Consider the following 22,084-nt stretch of genomic DNA (forward strand, 5'->3'; position numbering starts at 1 on the left):
CCTGACTTACAGTAGGACCAGTGCAAAGTGCTATTTGGTGGACATCTCAGACATTTGGATATACAGATGTGTCCTATTGCATCTCTGCAGCTTTCGCGGCAAATCGCTTTGTGCATGGCGAAAGTCACGACCCTGCGAGTGGCTACGCTCGCTGCATTCGCACCTGCGACTCCATAGGATTGCATGGTTCAAACGGAGCATGTGGCATGGGGTAGCATAGTGCACGCAACCGCGGCTAACCGCATGGCGTGATGCATGCGCACATTTGTAGTGCGATCGGCAAAGATGCAAGAGGACACATACGTATCACAACAGACCATCAGAAAATTAATGGCCAAGAATGTATTACAATTTCAAAGGCCCTGCACTAACAGTTTAAGTAGTCAAAATCCTCAGGGATTCAGATTTTCTCTTCAACGTAATCTTTTACTTAAACAGATCTATAAGAGACATGGAAAGGAAGAATAATGCCTAAAATCATCTTGATAATTCCCAAGCTTACATACTGTATAACAGCGCTTAATCTTTCCACACATCACTCATCAGCACATAAATTCCACTCTGATACCTGAGAGAGATTTGCAGCCATTTTGATTTTCAGGGTGTATTTCATACCCGTCTGAACACAAGCACTTGTACGTCCCGTATGTATTGATGCATTGCTGGCTACAGGGAAAACCGTCTGAACATTCATCAATGTCTACACATGTCTTCCCGTCATTCTTTAATCGAAATCCAGGCCAGCATTGGCACTGTGGGAAAAACACGTATATATATATATATATATATATATATATATAAAAAACATTGCTGTTACTGTGTGTAATTCTTTTACTTATAGAAACAAACCTGTGCAATCACATTATTATTACTCTTTATTTGTACAGTAGACAAGAGGGCTCTATTAAACTACCAGTATATTTTTGGATTGTGGGAAGAGAACATAAAAACTCCCCTCTGTGCGATCCCTGGTAAGATTTACACCCGGGACTGTCACACATATACAGTACTCCATAAGTGATGGGGAAAAGATGACCCTATGACCAAAGTAATTTATCCTCATCAGTTTTCTTCCTTGTGATTCTGATGGCAAAGAGTAAATACAGTGCAAATAACACAGTTTTTGTACTGACTGTCTGTGATTGGATTCTTATGTATTCTCACCAACTAATTAGCTAGCCATATGTTTTTATACTGCACTAACACCTCAGGCTAGTTTTCAAATACATTAGGGAGTCATTTACAGTTAGCAGTAAATCCGTCTGGAAAGTGTAATTCTGTGCCTTGGCGAAAACAAAATGAGCTGCTGGGGGAGGTGGGGGGGGGGCTGCACACAAAAACCTCAGGAGTTGTACTATGGAACATGCAGTCGTCATGTGGGCAGTGGGTCACTACTGAAGCCCTTGAGAAATGATGCTCATCCACTGTTCCACACACTGGGGCTGATTCTGAGTTGGGAGCAAAGCTAATAAAGCAAGTAACTTTGTATCTGGAGCAGAAATGTTGATTTGCAAGGGATGAAAATACATTTATAATGTTGAATGCATGTAGCCTACAACCAGTGGCGTATAATGGGTGGAGGGTGTGCGGTGCACACGGGCACCTGGGTCCAGGGGGGGCCCATGCATGCGCAGTACTGCTGTCCCCGGGAACACGGTGCAGGAACGATTTTCCCTGAGACCCGCACATGTTCAGTGCCGCACCACCCGCCGCGGCACCGCAAGAGCATACTTGCCTACCCTTGTGAATTGGCCGGGAGGGTCCCCAAAAATCGTGTGCTGCTCCCAGGCCCCCGGAGAGGCAGACAAGCCACCCAGGAAAAAAGCGCCCCCACCTGCAGTGCAACATGGCTTTACCCATGTGCACAGTTACTTGTTCTATTTTGCTTTACTCGTACCTCAGAATCAGCCCCACAGCATACACAGCGTTTTTGGCCTGCTTGCCACAGTTTATGAACTTTAGTTCGACCCAAAAAGCGCCCGTCTCATCTTGTTCACATAAGGAAAGGGTGCATGCACTTAGGGTCTAATTCAGACCCACTCGCAAGCGCCCGTCTCATCTTGTGCACATAAGGAAAGGGTGCATGCACTTAGGGTCTCCTTCAGACCCACTTGCAAGCGCCCGTCTCATCTTGTGCACATAAGGAAAGGGTGCATGCACTTAGGGTCTCATTCAGACCCACTCGCAAGCGCCCGTCTCATCTTGTGCACATAAGGAAAGGGTGCATGCACTTAGGGTCTCATTCAGACCCACTCGCAAGCGCCCGTCTCATCTTGTGCACATAAGGAAAGGGTGCATGCACTTAGGGTCTCCTTCAGACCCACTCGCAAGCGCCCGTCTCATCTTGTGCACATAAGGAAAGGGTGCATGCACTTAGGGTCTCATTCAGACCCACTCGCAAGCGCCCGTCTCATCTTGTGCACATAAGGAAAGGGTGCATGCACTTAGGGTCTCATTCAGACCCACTCGCAAGCGCCCGTCTCATCTTGTGCACATAAGGAAAGGGTGCATGCATCTGGTTTGGTAATTACTGTTTGTTCCTTTCTCGCAATTGCAAAATTCTAAAATCAAATATATAAAAAGTAAATGTTACTATTCTGCAATGGAAATTATGTAATAGGTTATGGCTTATTTATAAATTCCTGTACAAGAGGAACTGTGCAGTATAGCCTATGGAAAGCAGAAATGAGAGATGCAATTAGAAGAAAACAAGAAAGTAACTTGTTTGTTTCTGATAACTGACTAACATTGCCTCCATTATTTATCAGTTGCTCCTTAACAACGTGTATGAAACAGCTGCTTTATACACCTATCACTTTATGTTAAATAGATTTTATAAGGGAAAATAAATGCAGTGAACTTGTTTTAGCTCTGTAGATCTATCATGTCTGGTTTACAACCTCCTTAAAGTGAAGTCTGTCTGAGGCTACAGCCTGATGCTGCAAGGTGGGCCAGTAATGGGGTTTTATCACTTCATTTCTGCATCTTTATAGCAGAACTGGTAATGTTCTATCATGAGCATGTGTAAGCCATAAGGGTAAATGTATTGCATTTTGACTTGATTTTTACTGTACTACATTATAGATAGAATGCATAACTGTGAGGGTTACTGATTTCTTGCATTTTGGCCAATAAAAAAAAGACAAATAGATAAAGATAAACATGTAAAAATAGTTTTGTCATGCAGAAATGTCATGTGTAATCATAATGGATGTTTAAAACACTTTCCTTCGTGCATAAACCTACTCAGACCTTAAACAGCATCCTCACTGATTCACCAGGGCAGTGGTTCCCAAACTGTGGGCCGTGGCACCCTGGGGTACCTTGGGACACTTGCAGGGGTGCCTCAGTTTGGTGGTCCAGTACCAAATCAAATTATTTATGATCATTGTAATGTAATTATGTGGACAAACAGAAGCGTAAACCTGTCTACCACCACATAACTGGGCCTAAGGATGACAGGTAAGCACAATTTACTTCGCTTTACTACTTTACTACATTTTTGGGGGAATTTCACAATAACGTTTGGCTTAGGGGTGCCGTGATAACAATGCTGATACTCTAGGATTCAAAAAAGTTTGAGAACCACTGCACTAGGGCCTTGCAAGCATGGGTGTTTAAAGACATTGCTATTTGAAGTGAGACAATTCTTCCACAGAGGTGCATTTTTACTATAGGAAGGTGCAGGTGGATGCCGGGTAAGTAAATGCATGGTGTGAGGTACGGATCACCCTTGACTCAGGGGCCTGTGGGCCTTGCACACCCTGCATCCATTATAGTCTCTACATCATTGGCGTTTCACATATTTGTCTACTCTGCCCAAATGTATGGGAGAATTTCGGGGAGTGCTCCTGCACTCCTGGGTGTGTTTTTTAGCCTCTCAGATAGAAGGGCATAAATTAAAAGTAGGTGAGTATGCTTAACATTCAATATGTGTTCACAACTCATTAGTGCATTCATTATGGTGTCGTCCGTCCTGAAGTGTAGTTTGTAAAGAGCTTAGAAAAAAACACATAGCGCTTGTTAAAGACATTCTCCTTCCAAATCATTAGGTGTGAAAAAGTAGGTATTAGGAAGTAGTTTGTGGAAAAAGTGTGGACAACTTGTTTTGGGAGTATAGCCAGTATTATTACCATAAGGGGTCCACAGTGGCTTACATAGTACGTAAACAGAAACAGTATGCACAAACAAAAAAGTGACTTACAGTACAAAACATTGCAGAACATGGACGAGGTACATAAACATTGCTGAATCAGCAGTCATAGGGTCTGATTCATTATGGATCGCAATTGCAACAGCGTACACAGGGCCTGATTCAGAGCCGGACGCTATTTGCGCTCGCTCGTTCAGAAAAAGGGGCCGGATATTTAAATAGAGCGCTCGCTCTTTGCGGTCTGTTGACGCCTCTATGTCTGAGCGAGCGAACGAAATATGCGCTCCCTATTTTGTCAAAACGCCCCCTGGCCGTTCGCATAATACCTCATCTCCGCTATTTATTAAATTAATCGAGTACATCAAAAGGCGTCTGAACTGCTCGCAAAAGTTGTGAAAAGTTCAGGCTCAGAGACAACCAAGTGATGTGGCCGATGACGCTGCTTTGTTAATTACGCACACCCTTAAAACGCCCGTTTTGACCGTTTGGCATGCCTGCGTTCAGATCTCCACTCCCCGTTTTCAAGCACCTTCCCCTGTTACCACCCACAAACGCCTCATTCTGTCACTCAAATTAGCAGGCCCTCGCTGTTTTGCGAGTGCACGATTTCCGACCTCAATGACTGGTTGGCGCATGTGCATTACGACCCATACGCATGCGCAGATGTGCGAACATCGCTCGGAGCGAACGAGCGGCCGCTTACGAGCGGCTCTGAATCAGGCCCACAGATCGGTCGATGGTGCATAATGTATCGCAGTGCGTGTGCACTAGTTAGCATTGCGATCACTCAGCCTAAACCTACACAGATACAAGGCCATCACAGAGGTACGGGACATCAGCGATTGGGGGTGGTGATGGGGGAGTGGTCGGAGAAATGCAATTGCGCCTGTCCGTTTGAACGCTGTTGCATGGGCGTGCATCAATTAGCCACTGCGACGGCATACACAGCTTGTGCACTCACTGCGTGCGACGAGGTTAGCAATTTCTGAGTAAGGTCAGACCTGTTGTAATTGAGCGTGAGGGTCTGATGTTACTCTGTGTTCCCGATGTATACGCAGGACTGCAAGGTATTACAGATGTGCGAAAGCGGCAATGGGCATCACTATAATAGCTGTACGATTGCAGGAAAAGCACATGAGGAAAGAGGGCTCTGTACGTGGGAGCTTACAATCTAAAGAGGAGTGGGAGACAGATGGGGTGACACACAGGTGAGAGACAGTGAGCAAGGAGCATGGAGCACCATATGTTAAATATTACTAGTTGTAATCATTTGTTCAAAAGAAGAGAAATGTGATCATGTTGTAATAAGTGAATTAAACATGGATATTTATGTTTTTCACAGGGTGTGTTTTTTTTCCAGCCCCTTACACAATAGGCTGCTGCAAAGATTTAAGACCTGCTAGTGAATGCTCTTTGAACATTTGAAAACTTGTGTTGAACTCTTAAATCAAAGAAAAACTTGAACAAGAATTGTTTAGAAACTCCCGTGTGCAGGACCCCTTAGAGGCACTTGTTGTAGGTGAATTGATTTGTTTCAATCTGAGTGGCCATTGGTTTCAGCAACAAAATTACTGCCCCCTTGGTTGTAGCCAGTGAGTGACAAGTGACAATATATATAGATAGCTTTATATATAGACCAGCAAAATACCTCAGGGGAAAAATAATATCCAACAAACTTAAAATAGTTTGTATGACTGGATGAGTTTATTTTCCAACTCACGCAATGAGATCCCTGAGCACAAATCAGACAAAGCCTTTGGCAAACTGGAAACTACAACCAGCACAAAGAACTGCTGTGACTTTGAATGATTTGTTTCAGGTTATCATCATCATTTTGATCTTTTCTCTACAGGTTACACAGTGAATCAGTACTTCAAAACATGAAGTAACCTTTAAAAGCATTGATTCAGTCTATTGGGAGATAAGGGTGGGGGGACGGGCAAGAAAACATTTTATAAGCGAATGATGGTAAGAGACTATTAAATGTTTTGTTGCTGTTGTGCCAAGTTGAAGTGTTTCATTTTGCTATTCTTAAATCCACAGCTCCAGTGAACCACTAGACAGGACAATACAATATTCACTGTCATTTTATTCTTTATTGTAGTAATCTCTCTTTAAGTTAAAATCTATTTTACATAGTAGATCTTGTTAGGATGAATTGATTACTATTTTCCCTTGAAGGTGCCTTAAACTCGATCATTAGATGACTTTAACCATTTTAAGAATCTGTGTATATGGTAATGGCAATCTAAGTTCCAGGCTTTAGCACTTACATACTGTACATTTGCAATATAATCTCAAGCATAGCTTACTAGTTCAGAAAAGCCTCCAATATTTTTTTTTTAATCTGTCCACTACGCTTGACACCATATTACTGATATACTTGGCTACCATGAGAAATGTTGGGCCCCAGTATAACATGGGATGTGGGTGGCATGGCAATAGGAATTTGAGGCCCCATCTGAAGGGGGCAGTCACATTATGTTTGGAGCATAGCTGCATCCTTTTGTCAGTCTTGGGTCCTGAGGTAGTCCCAGTATTTTTCACCTGTCCACCTCTCTCGGCACCCCTGCTGATATACTGTATGTCATTGTTAGCACCTGTAACTTAAAGCGCCATTAGGAAATATGCATATTATTTGCTCTTTGCCCTATTGTATACAATAATTCCACATAATGGGATTGGGTATTGGGTATATCCCTGACTTAAGCTTGGTTCTATAAAGGATAAAGTGCTGCTTAAAATTTTTTATTTTTTTTGCATTTTAATTGACTTTCATTTATTTTTATAGTATTAAACCTTCTTGCAACTTTTACTAACTGCATTTCTTTCTCCTGTAAATGTCATCAAATAGAGTTATTTAATTCAGTTTCTACTGGATGTGACAACTCTGCTGTGCTCTGTGCATTGGATTCAATTGTATCTGCAAAGCGGCTCTGAATCGTGTCCCAGGTCAACGTAACAAATTAGCTCAACTTTTTTCGAACATAAATAGCATACAAACAGAGAGTGATTCTTCACATGAAATAAAACTGCCTAACATCTTAGACCTTATTCTAAATTTTTTTTGAATAGTTATTGTTTGTTTAGTTTTTACTGTATGTTAAAATATATGTGACATTTTCTTTTTTGCAAAAATATGATCATATTTGTGAGAATACAGGTTGTACATGAAGACTGAACCACTAGAGGGCGCACATTCTTCAGCCAGTACAATTATCATGATAACTGGACAGCTGCTGTGAGATCACAGAGGTCCAGGCATAGACTTCCTACTGTATTGGTCCTGTCTAAACTTCAAATTACAATATTGTACTAAGAACTGGCATATGAAAGTTAGCCAATATACTTTAAAGATTTCACAGAAATATATCACATTGTGTAGTCCTGCTAACACACCCATAAGATAAAAGGGACAACGGCTTCACGGAAAGCAAATTAATTCCATGAATAATTCATTTGTTCGTGTTCTTCAAACATAATCTTATAAATATTGACTACTAACCTTGTATCCAACTGGGAGATCTTGACAATCTTGGGAACAACCACTGACTCTCTTACTTAAACATTCATTTAAATGGCAGCCTCTCTCATCAGATCCATCGCCACAGTCGTCCGTAGCGTCACAAAGAACTCCCTCAGGTACACACTTCCCATTTTTACACATAAAAGATGAGCTATTGCATGACTGTTCTGGAAATAAAGAACAGTACAAGTCTAAAAACTACTAACATTAGCTTTTCGGAATTCTGCATCAGCATGAAGCAAAATCATAATGTCTGATTATTAACTTATTAGAGGTTTCTATTTCCATATTTCTTGTTCGATAGCAGCTATAAATGGGGCTCGCTTGTCACTGGAGAACTGCAGAACTAAATTGCTGTCGGCTAATTGTTGTTCTCTACAAACATTCTAAGGTGTGAAGACATAAAAAAGACTAAAAAAAGCAAATTACTAATCTGAAAAGCTTCCACTAGAATTTACTGTGTCTTAACGATCAAGCGTTTCAAAGTAAATTGTCATGAAATAGAAGAAAATTATGTCAGTTGCTTAAGAGCGCCGGGAAGAACTTGCATTTCCTCATCTACACATATAGGGACTCATTACACTGCAGTGATCATTTAAGGAGAATGTTTTGATGCTGTACAGACTCTCTAATTAGCAGCTTTTGAGGTCCAACAAATATTACAATCTGTGATAGTTGTTAAATGTTCCCATGTTGAATACACATCTAGCTGTCCCTAGTAATCTCATCAGGATGACGCTGCCACATTTTGTTGCCACATAATTTGAAATGTAGTCATTATGACCAAATTACCCAGCACCAGGCCCAAACTGGCTATCAGTGGACATTGACTGAGGGCCTAATTCAGTACGGATTGCAACTGCGATTTTGTATGAAACCCAGCGGCAAAAATATGTTAATGCTTTCCAAAGCTCAACCGGCATAAAGACGCCCACTACTACTTTCTCACACCCATCCAATATCGCACTTCCGGGTAAGCATTGGTGCCATTGACCACTCACGCAGCATTTACTGCAGGTCTGACCTACCGCAGACACTGCAAGTCTCCTCACACGCAGTGTGCTAATGTATGCAATCGCAGTGGCTAATTTATTCATGCCCAAGCAACGGCATTCAAAAGGACAGGCACGTCTGCGTTTTTGCGACCACTCCCCTGTCACCACCCCCAAATGCTGACAGCCTTTCACTCACTCTGCGATCCATAGTCGTAGTGCGATTGCAGGGCACAAGCAGTGTGGCTTACATACATACATGCATGATGGCAAAAAATGTGGTCAGCCAAAGCTTGACTACTGTGTATGGCCAAATCTGCTACAAACCTCATGATTGGCAATTAGCTTTAACAGCTACATAAGTAACTTAATTCTGTATTGCCAACTTTCCCTGTGTGCACACTAAGGGGTACATTTACTAATATTCGTGTTTGGTCGAGATGACAATCTCGGGTGAGTTTAGGCATGTTTTTCATCTCGCAAATTTACTAAAGACAAACTTGGGTGAGTTTGGGAGAGATTTCTGCGACTTTTGCAGAAAAATACACAGATCTGTGTGATTTGTGTATGTTTCTACATGCATACCTAATGCAAAGTGTTGGGCTGACTGGCTTGAGGTGTTAATGCTTTGGCCCTGGAGACCCGGTGATAGGGTCTCCTGGCTGTGACATTACACCCAGGACAGTCTGGGTTGATTTTAAATATAGGGGGACCCCTATGCATTTTTTCCCCCAATATTTAAAACCAGCACAGGCCCTGTAGCCAGGTGCTGGTTCCTAAATTACGCGGGAACCCTACTCGTTTTGTTTCGCCTAATTTTAGAAACCAGGACTGGCTGAGCAGTGCAGGGCTGGTTATGCTTTTTTGGGGGGGACTGTACATAATTTTTTTTTTTAAGATATAACCTTTGTTTAACAGGTAGACCACACAAGCATCCTTCACATATCTCACTGATATGTGCATGCTGCTAGCTCGGGAGAGTTTTGCAGAGAGAAGACACTTCAATCTCGGTGAGTAATCTCATCTAAACTTGCTTCTCAGGAGAGAAATCTCAATCGGCTTCATCATTGGCCAACTCACTTTCAGCTAAACTCACTTCCTAGTAAATTTGCGGGTTTAAAAACGGGAATATCACCCAAATTTTTTCGGCGATGCAAATTGAGTTTAAAAAAACAAACTCGATCAGACTCAATTCTTAGTAAATTTACCCCTAAGGCTAGCAACTTGCATATTTAAAAGAAGCACTTTGTATTTAATACAATTCCGCTCAGGAGCCCTCACACTAAAAGCCAACTCTCATGCATTCAACTCCAGGTCAATTTTATGTATTGTTTTGTTTATTATTTGTTAATTTCAGTTATAGAAAATTATTTTATATAATCAAACTATTAAGTAACTTCAACACCAGAACAACTAATTAGTGTCCTATCTGCCATGAGATAATGTAGATGTGTATGGTAGGAACAGATATGTGGTGAGCTTGGTTGTGAAGCTGCCACCCAGGGATTTTACCTGCGTAGGAAGTTGGGCAGGACCCATCGCCAGACTAGAGGGCTGTGCCTATTCCCTATCCTACTCACTGATTCCTATGTGTGAAAATCTGCATCATTTCTATACAGGGCAGAACTTATAACAGATAAAACTGTCTACAGCTACATACTGATGATAAGAAAAATAAAAGTTAAGGTTCATACCTGCATTCACACACTTTCTGTTCAGTGGAGCTTCATCTGACCCATCAGGACAGTCAAAGTCCCCATCGCATTGCCAGTGGAAATTTATCAAGCATCGCCCATCAGTACAGATAAACTCATCAAGGGCACATTGCCGGTAATCTAAAATGTAACACATGCTATAAACCATGTATGTAAGGGCATAAGGTAGTAAAAGTAAAACAAATACAAAGGAAATTGCAGTGAATGGTGCCCCATGTCTAAATAATTAAGTATACAATCTGTTCTAGGCTTTTGCATTTAGTAGCTCATGATATTTGCATTAATTGCAAATAAAACCTTCTGTGCCATGGCAGAGATTTCACTGCAAGAGAATTGCTCCAACTCCAGTGTAAGATCATGCACATTGTGCTCACTAAGGCTGCATAGACGTAGGCTGTATTAGATTCAAAGTGTTAGATGATAAGTGTAATTACAATTTGATAACTAAGTCGGAGTTACGCTATACATCTTATTAGCCATATGTGCACCATGCAAAGACTGATGTGACTTCTCTGAAATTCACAAGTAAATTATCACTACTGCTCCCATCAGATGCTGTTTTATTGATTGCCTCAGCACAGTTTTGAAAAATTCCTACTAGGTAAATTATCACTACTACTATATTAAGAGCAATTTCTATAAAGGAAGTTAGGAATATATTGTGAATCTGTGATGGTCCTCTCCCTTCTCACAAATTGTTTATCTTAAACTTTTATTGCATCCCAATTTAGTGTGTTGATCTCTGGGGGTGGGGTCCCAATCAGTGAGCACACCGGGACCTGTTTGTAACTTTAGTTATTAGTGCTCACTAAGGCTGCATAGACGTAGGCTGTATTAGATTCAAAGTGTTAGATGATAAGTGTAATTACAATTTGATACCTAAGTCGGAGTTACGCCGGAGTTAAACTGGAGGAAAACTGAGGGCAAACAACCTCAAAACAAGAACACTTTCTGAATGACAACAAGCAACATATTTAGGTGAATAACCAAAATCACCATCTTCTGCTTTAAGAATATCCAGCAAACTCCTTACTGCACTCACTGCTTGGACATTGCAAGTACTCCCCTATCTGTGTGCTGCTATGGTTTATTGATCTTTGTTGATCATAACACTTTGGACTGGATTGGCTCGGTACTTTGTAATTTTGCCCTCATACTACATAAATTCTTATTTGTATTGCCTTTTCCCATTGCATCACATCTATCTACTTTAATCATTTGTTTAATAACTAATTCCTGCACCCACTACTCACATACCTCTCTTTATATATCACTTTTGGAGCTGACTTATACATTAGCAACACTGTTCTTTTATCACTATTTTTTTACATTTCACAATTTTTTTTACACTTAACAACTTTTATCCACACTGTCCCTACATCACACAGCCTTCACTCCAGTTTTCATCTCACTTATTACCTCGTCCACAGCATGAACACCCTTACTTCAAACACCCCCCATATTCAGTGCCCACATAATCCTCTACTTTATCCACCCCCATCCTCCCCCTCTTGTCTCCTCCACTTGCTGTTTCCCCTTTTTTCTGTCATCAGTCTGCTTTCCAACTCTTTGCTTCTTTCCCCTGCCTTTCCTGTCCCTCCACTCTCAGCCACCTCCCTCCCTCCATGGCCATGTTACCCCACCACTATGCCCACGTGGTTCTGCCTGTCACCTCCAGGGCTGCCAAGAGAAATTCTGGGCCTGGGTACTGCAACATCCTGTGGGACCACATTATGATGGGCATGGCTGCACCCATTTGTGGGTGGGTCTAGTATGTGAGATGCACCCACTCACAGGAGCATGGCATAGCACCCAGCAGTTGGGACTAAAGTATTCACTACTGTATTAGGATGGCGGGACAGTCCCATAATAGCTGCATTTTTATCAGGATGTATTTAGATGCTAAAATGTAACACACAATAATTAAAGTGCTACTACTTTATTTTGTACATCTCTCATGTAAATAACACATAATTAAAATCTATTTTCTGTCATAGAGATAGATGGATGAAGGACTTAATTTTGACATAACATCAGATCATCTTATACACACACATTCCGCAGCATATATCCTAATCCACTGCTCCATGCTCCTTCCTCACTATCTACCCCATATGTGTCGCCCCTGTCTGTCTGCCCTTACCCTTTAGAATGTAAGCTCTCACGAGTATGGCCCTCGTCCCTCATGTGCTTCTCCTCCCCATACTTATAGTATAATTTACTCCTAACTCCCCACAATGGCACCTAACACATGGTTGCTGATGTCCTGCTGCTTGTGTTATGTAGCTATGTTTATAAACCATGTCCTTGTCCTGTATTGTTTTGTATTACTTTTAACTGTTTTTCTTGTGTGCTCATTTATGTACTGTGTAAGGTGCTGCGGAACCTTTGTGGCACCATATATATAAAGGATAATAATAATAATAATAATAATAATAATAATAATAATAATAATAATAATAATAATAATAATTGAATATTGTCACACTGAAATTTTTTAGGAAAGCCTTTCTTGTTCTGTATGTAGCATAAGCAGGGGTACACAGTATTTTGAAGAAACACTATATATCATTCAGAATGTGGTCTGCTATCTTCTGTGCCACATTCACCTTGTTACATTGTTTATTAAGGGCCTGATTCACTACCGTACGCAACTGTGTATGCAATTGCGATTACGCATGTAGTTCAACTGCGATAGTATGCTAATTCATTGTGATCGCTATTCCCTCGCAGCACTACACAAGGGCATCCACTTTACTTAGCACACATCCATAATGTTTAGCAAGACGGCAAAATCATCGGTACAATCTAGTACCATCGCAGCCTCACACATACTTGCACAAGCCCTGACATAACTCAGAAATTGCTAACAACCAGTCATGCTATCAGGCCTCAGTCTGCGTAGGCCATTGCAGTGGATAATTTATGCATGCCCCTGCAACAGCGTTGAAACCCACTGGAACGCCTGCGTTCAACCGACCACCCCGCCATCACCACCCAGAAACGGCACTCCCTGTCAATCACTATGCGATTGGAAATCATAGTCACTGCGATCACAGTCCCGATTGCAGTAGCTCATGCGCAGTATGCAACAATTGGCCGATTGCATGCTTAATCGCAGCTGCGCATGGTAGTGAATCAGGCCCTAAATGTGCAATTGCAACAAACTGTTATTTATTTATTTTATCCCCTGCTGTGGAGTCAGGGGTGTAAGTTCATACCAGTCAACCGGATGCAAATAATACAGCAGTGTGCCCCCCCCCCTCTGTAGCACAGCTGAGGAGACAGAGAAGGAAGTAATGTGCCACTAATACTGCCAGTTGTGGATAATCTACAGCCGCTTCCCTCCAGTTCTCTTCAGCCTCATCTCCCTTATGTCTCTCTAGTGTCATTCCCCTGTGTTTTTGCAGCTCCAGACCCCCAGTGTCTCTCCAGCTCCAGCCATCCTTCTACTGTATCTCCATGCCCTGAGTATCTCTCCATCCCCAAGCATCTCTACTGCCAACCACATTCTGTCTCCAGCCTGCAGTGTCACTCCAGACAGCCCTCATCTATCTTCAGCCCTCCAAGCATCTCCCCAGTCAGCCCTATTCCATATCCAGCCCACCAAGTGTCTCTCCACCCAGCTCTTTTATGTATCTACAGTCCCCTAGTATCTTCAGCCAAACCCTTTCTGCCTATCAGCTACAATGACTAACACAATCTTAAGATGGTGTAAGCTAATGAGCAAAGCTCGGGTATGCTTTGCATTCTGGTGCTTGGTAAATCTCACAATATAGAAGCCCCCATAGAAATGTAGAAGGACCACTATTGAGATCGGAAATAATGGAATTGCAACAGATATCTCCAATATCTGCTGCGGAATGCCTTTAATACATCCAGGGGATATTGACATTTTGCGGGTACCCCCTGAAAACATCCTTTTGTTGGGGCATTCACTGCTAAATGTGTTTAATAAATATGCCCCTCAAAGTCTCAATGACAATCCCACATCCACAGGGGCTAAAATAACAGACATTCAGGGATAAATTTACTAAGTTTTAAACATACTTGACATTGCATGGACATGAGTGAGTTGTTTTAAATCAAACTCACAATTTACTAAGAATCATGTTTGACTGAATTGTGTTTTCTGATGGTGTATACAATTATGTTTGCAAGTGTGTGGCATTTGGAAAAGCACAAGTGCCAGCAAGCCCAGGCAATAAGGGCCAGCTGGTACCTACAGTCCCCCTGTAAAGGAAATATTAAAATAAAGACAATACATACACACACATAAGTGTTTTATTATTTTATTACACATTCACTCAATCACCCGCATTCACACTCACCTCCGCTCACACTACATACTTACCTACTCCTTGATCCGGTTGGTCCCTTTGTCCAGTATGCATCCCAGACTGAGATTTGTGCTCTTCTCCAGTAGGCATCCATGGGTAAGAAAAAAAAAAAGCAACTCGTACCAGCTGGACATAGCAGTACATATAGTGCTACTCCCGAAAGTGGCAGGAGCCACATGTGTTCCTGCACTTGGAGTCCTGCCAGCCAATCAGTGGCCGTTACCATTGAAACAGGCCGCTGATTGGCTCTGAGTACTCTTTTTCTTATCCAATCAGTGGGCTAGCTGTTGATTATATTTATTCGTATTTTTGTTTACAGACATGATTTGTAGTTGGAATCATGATTTTATGCTGTGTTTGACTTTAGTAAATCTCTGTTCTGAGAAAAAAGTCTGCAGCTCAATGTGGCTGGTAAAATAGAAAAAAAAATGTATAAAAAAAATCACAGGTGTATTACTCCTCCATTGAAAAATTAATCATTATAAAAAAAGAGTAAACCACTTATTTTTTATCTTACATAGTAACTATAGATTCAGTGACTGAAATCTTAAGATACTGGATAAACCTAGGGATCTATATTTTTAGGTGAAAATCATGCAGAGATGGCAGTATCCCTGCAATATAAAAATGCAGGAGATATCAGAGATATCTTGTGAATTAGGCAAACTATAGCTGCATATTAACACTAATGGGGGCTGTGTTCTGGGCCAATTTACCAAGCGCCAAAAAGCTTACATTTACAGAAGTTGTTCTGATAGATAGCCATTCTCACTGTTTAGGGAGAGCACTGATGGCTTCTGATTTCTCCCTGGCAGCCTCCATGTTCCTCCTCACCTGGTTGTGTCCGCAGGGCATGCATAGTGTCCGAGCAAGCAGTAAACTGATAACTATAAACCTATTTGCAGGGATGCTGTCTGGGAAAGGTTTTTTGTTGAAAAATAATTTGTTATCACTGTTATATGTGGTGATAACTAAAAACAAATTATACTATTCGGGGCCTCACTGCCACCAAAGATAAATATACTCTAAACTGTGAATTTTAGTGAATTTCTATTTTATAAATAGGACTGGGCTGACAACAGTTACTGTAATTCATTTTGCAGTGTGGTGGAGTTTGGGATAGTACTGGGGACATATAGGACTGAGCCTTGAACTGTTTGCAGAGTATATCTTGTGTGTTTTCGCAATGAGCATGCTCCGGACCTGTGTGTCTGCATGAATGTGCGATACACCGTCATACACATTTTAGTGGCATCTATACTTACGAATGTAAAGGTGTAACTGGGCTGCAATGGAATGTACTCGCATAGGCAAAGTTCAGAAAAGGCGCATCAGCAAACTTCAGCTGGGTAGACATTAGAAGATTTTGACATACCGTCAAAATCGTCCCATGCGTACCCACTATGTTGCCCATTGCGCGCTCCCACCGGGATCATCAGCCACATCGTCAGGTCGTCCCTGCATGCAGCTCAACCTGACAATGAGGCTGATGACTCCATGCAGAGGGATGCGGCAGGGGCCGACATATCGGGCGGTCGGGCACCGAATCATCTAATGTGTACCGGCCACCAGATATGTTGACGCGTCAGCGGGGAGGAGCGCCCGTTGCATCGCTGGGTACACATAATGTGTACCCTGCTTTAGATGTATGTGGAAATACCCGTTTGCAGGTGCATCAATTGTACCATGTATAAGCTGGTGCTAGTGCGCACTGATTATGAAGATGGCGAGTGTCAAACCATGTGTATGAATTGGGGGCAGGCACATAGCAAGTAGTATGCATCTCTGCAAGAGGGAAATATATGCATTTATTACTTGCATGCAATGTCGTAGCCAGGGGCATTTTAAGAGAGGAGGGGGCCCGTGTGCAGCCTCCATTTGGGCCTCCTCCTCTCTGTCGGCGGCTCAGCGTGCACTGAGCGCTGTAGATTCTGGCTTCATGCCAGAATCTACAGTGCATGCGCGGGTCTTCAGGAAAATGGCGCCTGCTCCTAGTTTCCCGGGGACATCTTTTTTTTGCGCATACGCAGATCACTGGCCGCCGCCATTTTCCCAGTGAGTGTTTGCTGCTCTGCAGCGCCGGTCCTGCGGAGCAGCACTTCGGGAATCAGTGGAGAGGTAAGTATGATTACCTGTGGGTACAGGGTGTGCGGTGGGGGCCCCCTGGACCCAGGGGCCCATGTGCACCGCACACCTTGCACCTATTGTAAAGACGCCTATGGTCGGAGCATATTCATCTGATTTCCGTCCATTACGCATCAGGCCCATAAACTGAAATTCCGGTGTAGAAAGTTTTGCGGCCATATGCGGATTGAAGTGAATGTCACAGAATAGTTTTGAAAATTCTCATCCTGCGTATTCTTATTGGGTGAGTGGAATAACATTATGGGTTACCTGTTGGCTATAGCATTGATCAATATTGACAAACTATTATAAAAATAATTGTATTTAAGACCCCAGAAAAATTTCAAGGAATTCATTCATTATAACTTTCAAGTATACATTTGTATATCACATTTCTGCTGTGTCAATTAGTTAAATAAAGAATAATAGTCTTATTACAATCATTCTGTAGACTGTCTACTGACAATTTACAAAACCTTATACAGTGGCTTAAATGTATAATGTTTGGTCATAGTTTATGTTTATTTTATTTGTTTGACATTTCACACAATGGACATTAATCAAATTAACTAGATTTCTAATGTAAGGACAATTAAAACAAAGATTCACCAAAGGTGAATATACAGTATACTGTAGTTCAGTATAAGGTTTGCTTAATTACATAGCAGAACATTAACTCCAGCTGATTTGTTCTAAATAGAAACAAGAATCGGATGAATACAGTATGTTATAGCCAGGGGCGTATCTATAATGGGTGCAGGGTGTGCGGGGAACACAGGCCCTGCACCGCACCCCCTGCACCCATAATATTACTTATCTCTCCGGAGTCCCACGTCGACGAGGGGGTCCGGCGCTGTAAAACGACTGGAAAATGGCGAAAATGGCCGCGGTGGCCATTTTTCCGTCGTTTGCGCATGTGCAGTACATTGAAAATGGCCACCGCGGCCATTTTCCCGGTGACCTGTGCATTCACTATAGACTTTGGACACACTCTAGTGCCCAGAGTCTATAACTCTGGCGCTGGCCGCGCACAGCTCAGTGTCTGGGCAGAGAGGAGGCGGCCCGTCACACGGTCCCTCTCCTCTCTAGAAACGCCCCTGGTTATAGCATTAATATGAAGGGGTAGGTACTCAGAAAAACATGAAAGAAAACCACAATATATCTTGGATCTATAAAATAATGAAAAAAAACAAGTTTCTAATTTCTCATGCATCCAATTCATAATTTCATATCATAAAGTATAGAATAATAATTTAGTACAGAATGGTATATAAAGTGTAGGATATGCTTCTGAGACTTGAGGAAGAAGTATTTACTCTGAAACTACCTGCTGGGTGCACAATTGAATACTGGATGATATTTTCTACATGGATCAGGGCTACCATAGCCACAAAAAGCTATATATTTATATATATATATATATATATATATATATTTATATGTATAAAGAAAAAAAAAGTGAATTCTGTCTTATGACCTATTTGCATTTTTCCATGCATTGGATAAGGTGGTTAGTGCCATAGTCATTGTATCACATTATTTACCATTCAGCATGTGCTGAGGTATATATTACCCATACACATTTAGTTTTTCTTTGGGGTGGTTTCTAATATTACTCACCACATTCCAAGGATTCATCGGAGCCGTCTCCACAATCGTCATCGTGGTCGCACAGGAACTGCTTAGGGATGCACACTTTGTTGTTGCACATAAAAGCATTTTCATCGCAGGTAGTAACAGGAGCTGAAAATATATGAAGAAAATAAACCACGGCCGCAAATCAGATTCATCATTTCCCCGCTAACATTTTGGAACAGAGAGAATCATTATGTCTTTGCAGTACAGGCAGAGTCCTTTTTTGGAGACTTTAGGAGAAACAGTTTTCTAAACCTGTTACAGTAAATGCATTATTTTAATTTGCACAGACAAGCCAGAAAATGGCTTTTAAAGGTCTTCTTCTTTAGACAACTATATTGTATTACCCATACCATTCTATAACTATTTCAGGCATCTATCTGAGTTATTGTATGATGCCTTTACTGTACAGTATATCATCTAGATAGAGTTGCTTATTTTCATGGCCCACCTCAGGCTGCAGAATGGATACGACAAAGCTGAGCTCTGCGCTGTCTATAGGATACAATTAGATTTATAAATTCCTTCTCTGTTGGAAACAAAGGCAACAATAAAACAACTGTACAAAAGTCTTTACATCTTCTAGATAAGGTACGAAAAGAAGTAAGAAAGAAAAAGAATGTAAAATTTGTAGGCATGATCTAAAAGAAAAATGAAATAGTCTGAATACACATTTGAAGATGAGAGCTTATTTGTGCAGCTCTCTTCTATTTCAACTACGTTGTGATATTTTCGCAGTCCTCAATTCCGTGTCATGATATAAATCCATATATGCAATGAGTGATAATTGGAGAAAAATCATTCTGGGATAAACAGTTCTTTACATGGATTAAAAATGGCATGTTTGCCTATATCCTGGGATATACAGGAGACTCAGGAGTTTCTGGGAGCTCTACTCCCCCTAAACAACCAACAGATTTGTTTGTATTACAGATTACAAAGTTTTATTTATTTTTATTGTGGTCTAAAGCTGCATACACACGGACGATCTGTACCACCAACGACTTGAAAGATATCTTTCTTTTCTAAATAGATATCGTTCATAGATCGTTCAAAGATCTTTCATAGATTTCTTTCAGTGAGTCATCCTGCCAAATCTCTGAACAGACAAAGTTGACGATATAGTCCAGATTGGCCTGCATGTACGGACGATCATAGATATCATTATCGTTCATGCGGGAACGCGCATCGTTGGTCGTTCACTGAATAAACAATGACAGATATGAACGATATATCGTGAACGATATTGTTATTGTTCATATCGTAACGCTATATCGTCCCGTTTGTATGCACCTTTATAGTAATATTTCAAACTCATTAATATTTTATTTATTAACTGAAAAATGCTGCTTTAAAAAGTATTTAACCCATGTGTTGTGGAAGCTCCAAGTGTACAGAGATGACAAATATTGCCCTAATACTTGGCTTTCATCTAGCCTCTGTGTATCATTAACAAAGGTTAGCTTTAATAAATAACAACCCTCTAAATCAAATAGCATTGGTCATATTTTGAATCTGAAGGAAAGCTGTGAAAATAAAAACCACAATAATTCTAATATAATGAAACATAATATTATAGAAATGTGTGGTGGTTTGAAAATAGCATGTTAAAAATGGTATTAAGAGAGGCCACCCCAAAAGCCATATTATTTTGTTGGTATCCTCATACCGTTGTGTGAGAAAATGCATTATTAAAGATTTGTTGTCAGTTGTGGAGGATTTAGTAGAGGGCACTGTAGTGACTAGTAGAGCAGCAGTAAAGGAATGTTCTTGAGACATTTCTGGCTCATAATAAACCAGAAGTCATGAAAGCTGACATCAGGCTTTGAGTGCTCCCTACAACTTTCATAATATGTCAGTAAAAGACAGCAATATAATGTACATTGCAGAAACACTACAGGCTGCACTATTAGCTGATAAACAATAATGGTATAAGCAAGGTTTTTCCCAACTTGGTTCTTCTTGCAAATTTGGAACTCAGATCGTAAAAACCAGATCTCTTGTATTTTGGAGGCATATAAGTACTTCACTCTCATTTCAGGTGCTGTTAGGTAGTCAAAATTGACAGAAAATAATGGGAAATGAATGGAATTGATGTTAATATTACTATAGGGACATAAACAGGTCCAAGTTACATGATTTTTTCTGTTTTTATACATTTTTAAAGAAATCAAAAACTGAAACTGAACCAAAACACTTGAGGGTGGTTTTGCCGAAACATGACAATGATTTAGAAGCAAAAACAAAACATTTGGGGCTGTGTACATCTCTTATGATAATAATTTAGTCAAGGTGTATTCCTATCCTACATTCCCTGTACCAAGTGATTTGAAACCTTACGTATCTGACTTAACAGTAACTGATGATTTCCTTCTTGAATAGATAAATAAAGCTGCAAGTGAGGAAGCAGAGAAACCAAAAATTACTCTGCAGCTCAAATAGACCTAGACCGTACTTGCCTACTCTGACAGAACCTGCAAGAGGCTCCTGATTTTTCAGGTAGCCACCAGCACTCATGGAAGAGAAGATACTCCTCCTGCATCCTGCCCACTTCCTAATGCAGTGGGCAGCATGAGGAGAATAATACTTGGAATCCACGGTCTGTGAGGAGCGGGCATAGTGTAACAATGTACAATAACATGTAATTTGGCCCCGCCCTATTCAAATATGAGTCATTTGCATCATTTTGCAGCAAAGGGGGAGGGCCTAATGACGTGAGTAGTCAGCTCCGCCTCACATACCAGCCACCTGCATCGCTTTTCCAGGATTCTCTCATAAAGGCAACTACAACAGTCAGCAAGTATGACCTAGACAAGTACAGTAACTATAAGTGCAGCCCAGCAACATGCAGATGAGAAGTTGCAAGAGATGCTCCGGTCTAATGAAAGTAATATACAAAGTGAAGTGCAAGTGAATTGAACTGCTATTCAGGAATGACTAACTGCACAGACATTAACACTAACTGACAATCTGGAAAGATGATTAAACCTATTTGGTTTTACAACTGTAAATTCAGACATGTTAGAGAAAAAGAAAGTTAGAGGCAAATGCCAGATTAGTACAAAACATGGAAAAGAGAGTTGCCTTCATTGTTTTAAATGTAATCAAATTGGGCAGAGGGCAATAGTTTTGTCTGAATAAAGGACAAATGTCGGGAAACAGAAGAAGGTCACTGGGGAGGGACAACAAGTGACTGGCAAAAGTAAGGAGTCCCATCTGTGCATGAAGGATAAGAGGGTAGGAAGCAAAAAACAATGTTATAAATGCAGAGGCCCTGACAATGTTCAAGTAAATGTAGACAGTCTCACTGGGGAACACACATTAAGCAACAGTGTAATAAAACAACAGTGAAATATGTAGATCAGCCAGTTGGAAACAAGTATACCATAGGTGGATTACCTACACAGGCATTGTTAGACACAATGCCTCAGGTGAGCATTGTGGGACATTCATGTATTCTGCACTTTAAAAACTTTTTGAGAATCCACTTAATTTGACTGTAGCCAATGGCACACATATACCATTTTATAGATAGGTTGAATTCTTTGTAGAAATCCAGAGTGTCAACCATGGTGATTTATCTATTCAGGTACCTATTT

General features: G+C 41.1%; 1 protein-coding gene across 1 annotated transcript in view; it reads right to left on the reverse strand.

The window, feature by feature from the left end:
• LRP1B (LDL receptor related protein 1B) overlaps positions 1 to 22,084 on the reverse strand; it is a 1,691,377-nt gene that overhangs the window by 205,839 nt on the left and 1,463,454 nt on the right. Inside the window, exons 53-56 of the mRNA XM_088474914.1 lie at positions 18,471 to 18,593; positions 10,366 to 10,506; positions 7,659 to 7,846; positions 569 to 752 (exon numbers count right to left, since the gene is read on the reverse strand). Coding sequence (XP_088331040.1) covers positions 569 to 752; positions 7,659 to 7,846; positions 10,366 to 10,506; positions 18,471 to 18,593 — 636 coding nt within the window. The remainder of the gene's footprint in view (positions 1 to 568; positions 753 to 7,658; positions 7,847 to 10,365; positions 10,507 to 18,470; positions 18,594 to 22,084) is intronic.

The sequence above is a fragment of the Taudactylus pleione genome, unplaced genomic scaffold (genome assembly GCF_031769625.1).
Source record: "Taudactylus pleione unplaced genomic scaffold, aTauple2 ptg000156l, whole genome shotgun sequence".
Lineage (NCBI taxonomy): Eukaryota > Metazoa > Chordata > Amphibia > Anura > Myobatrachidae > Taudactylus > Taudactylus pleione.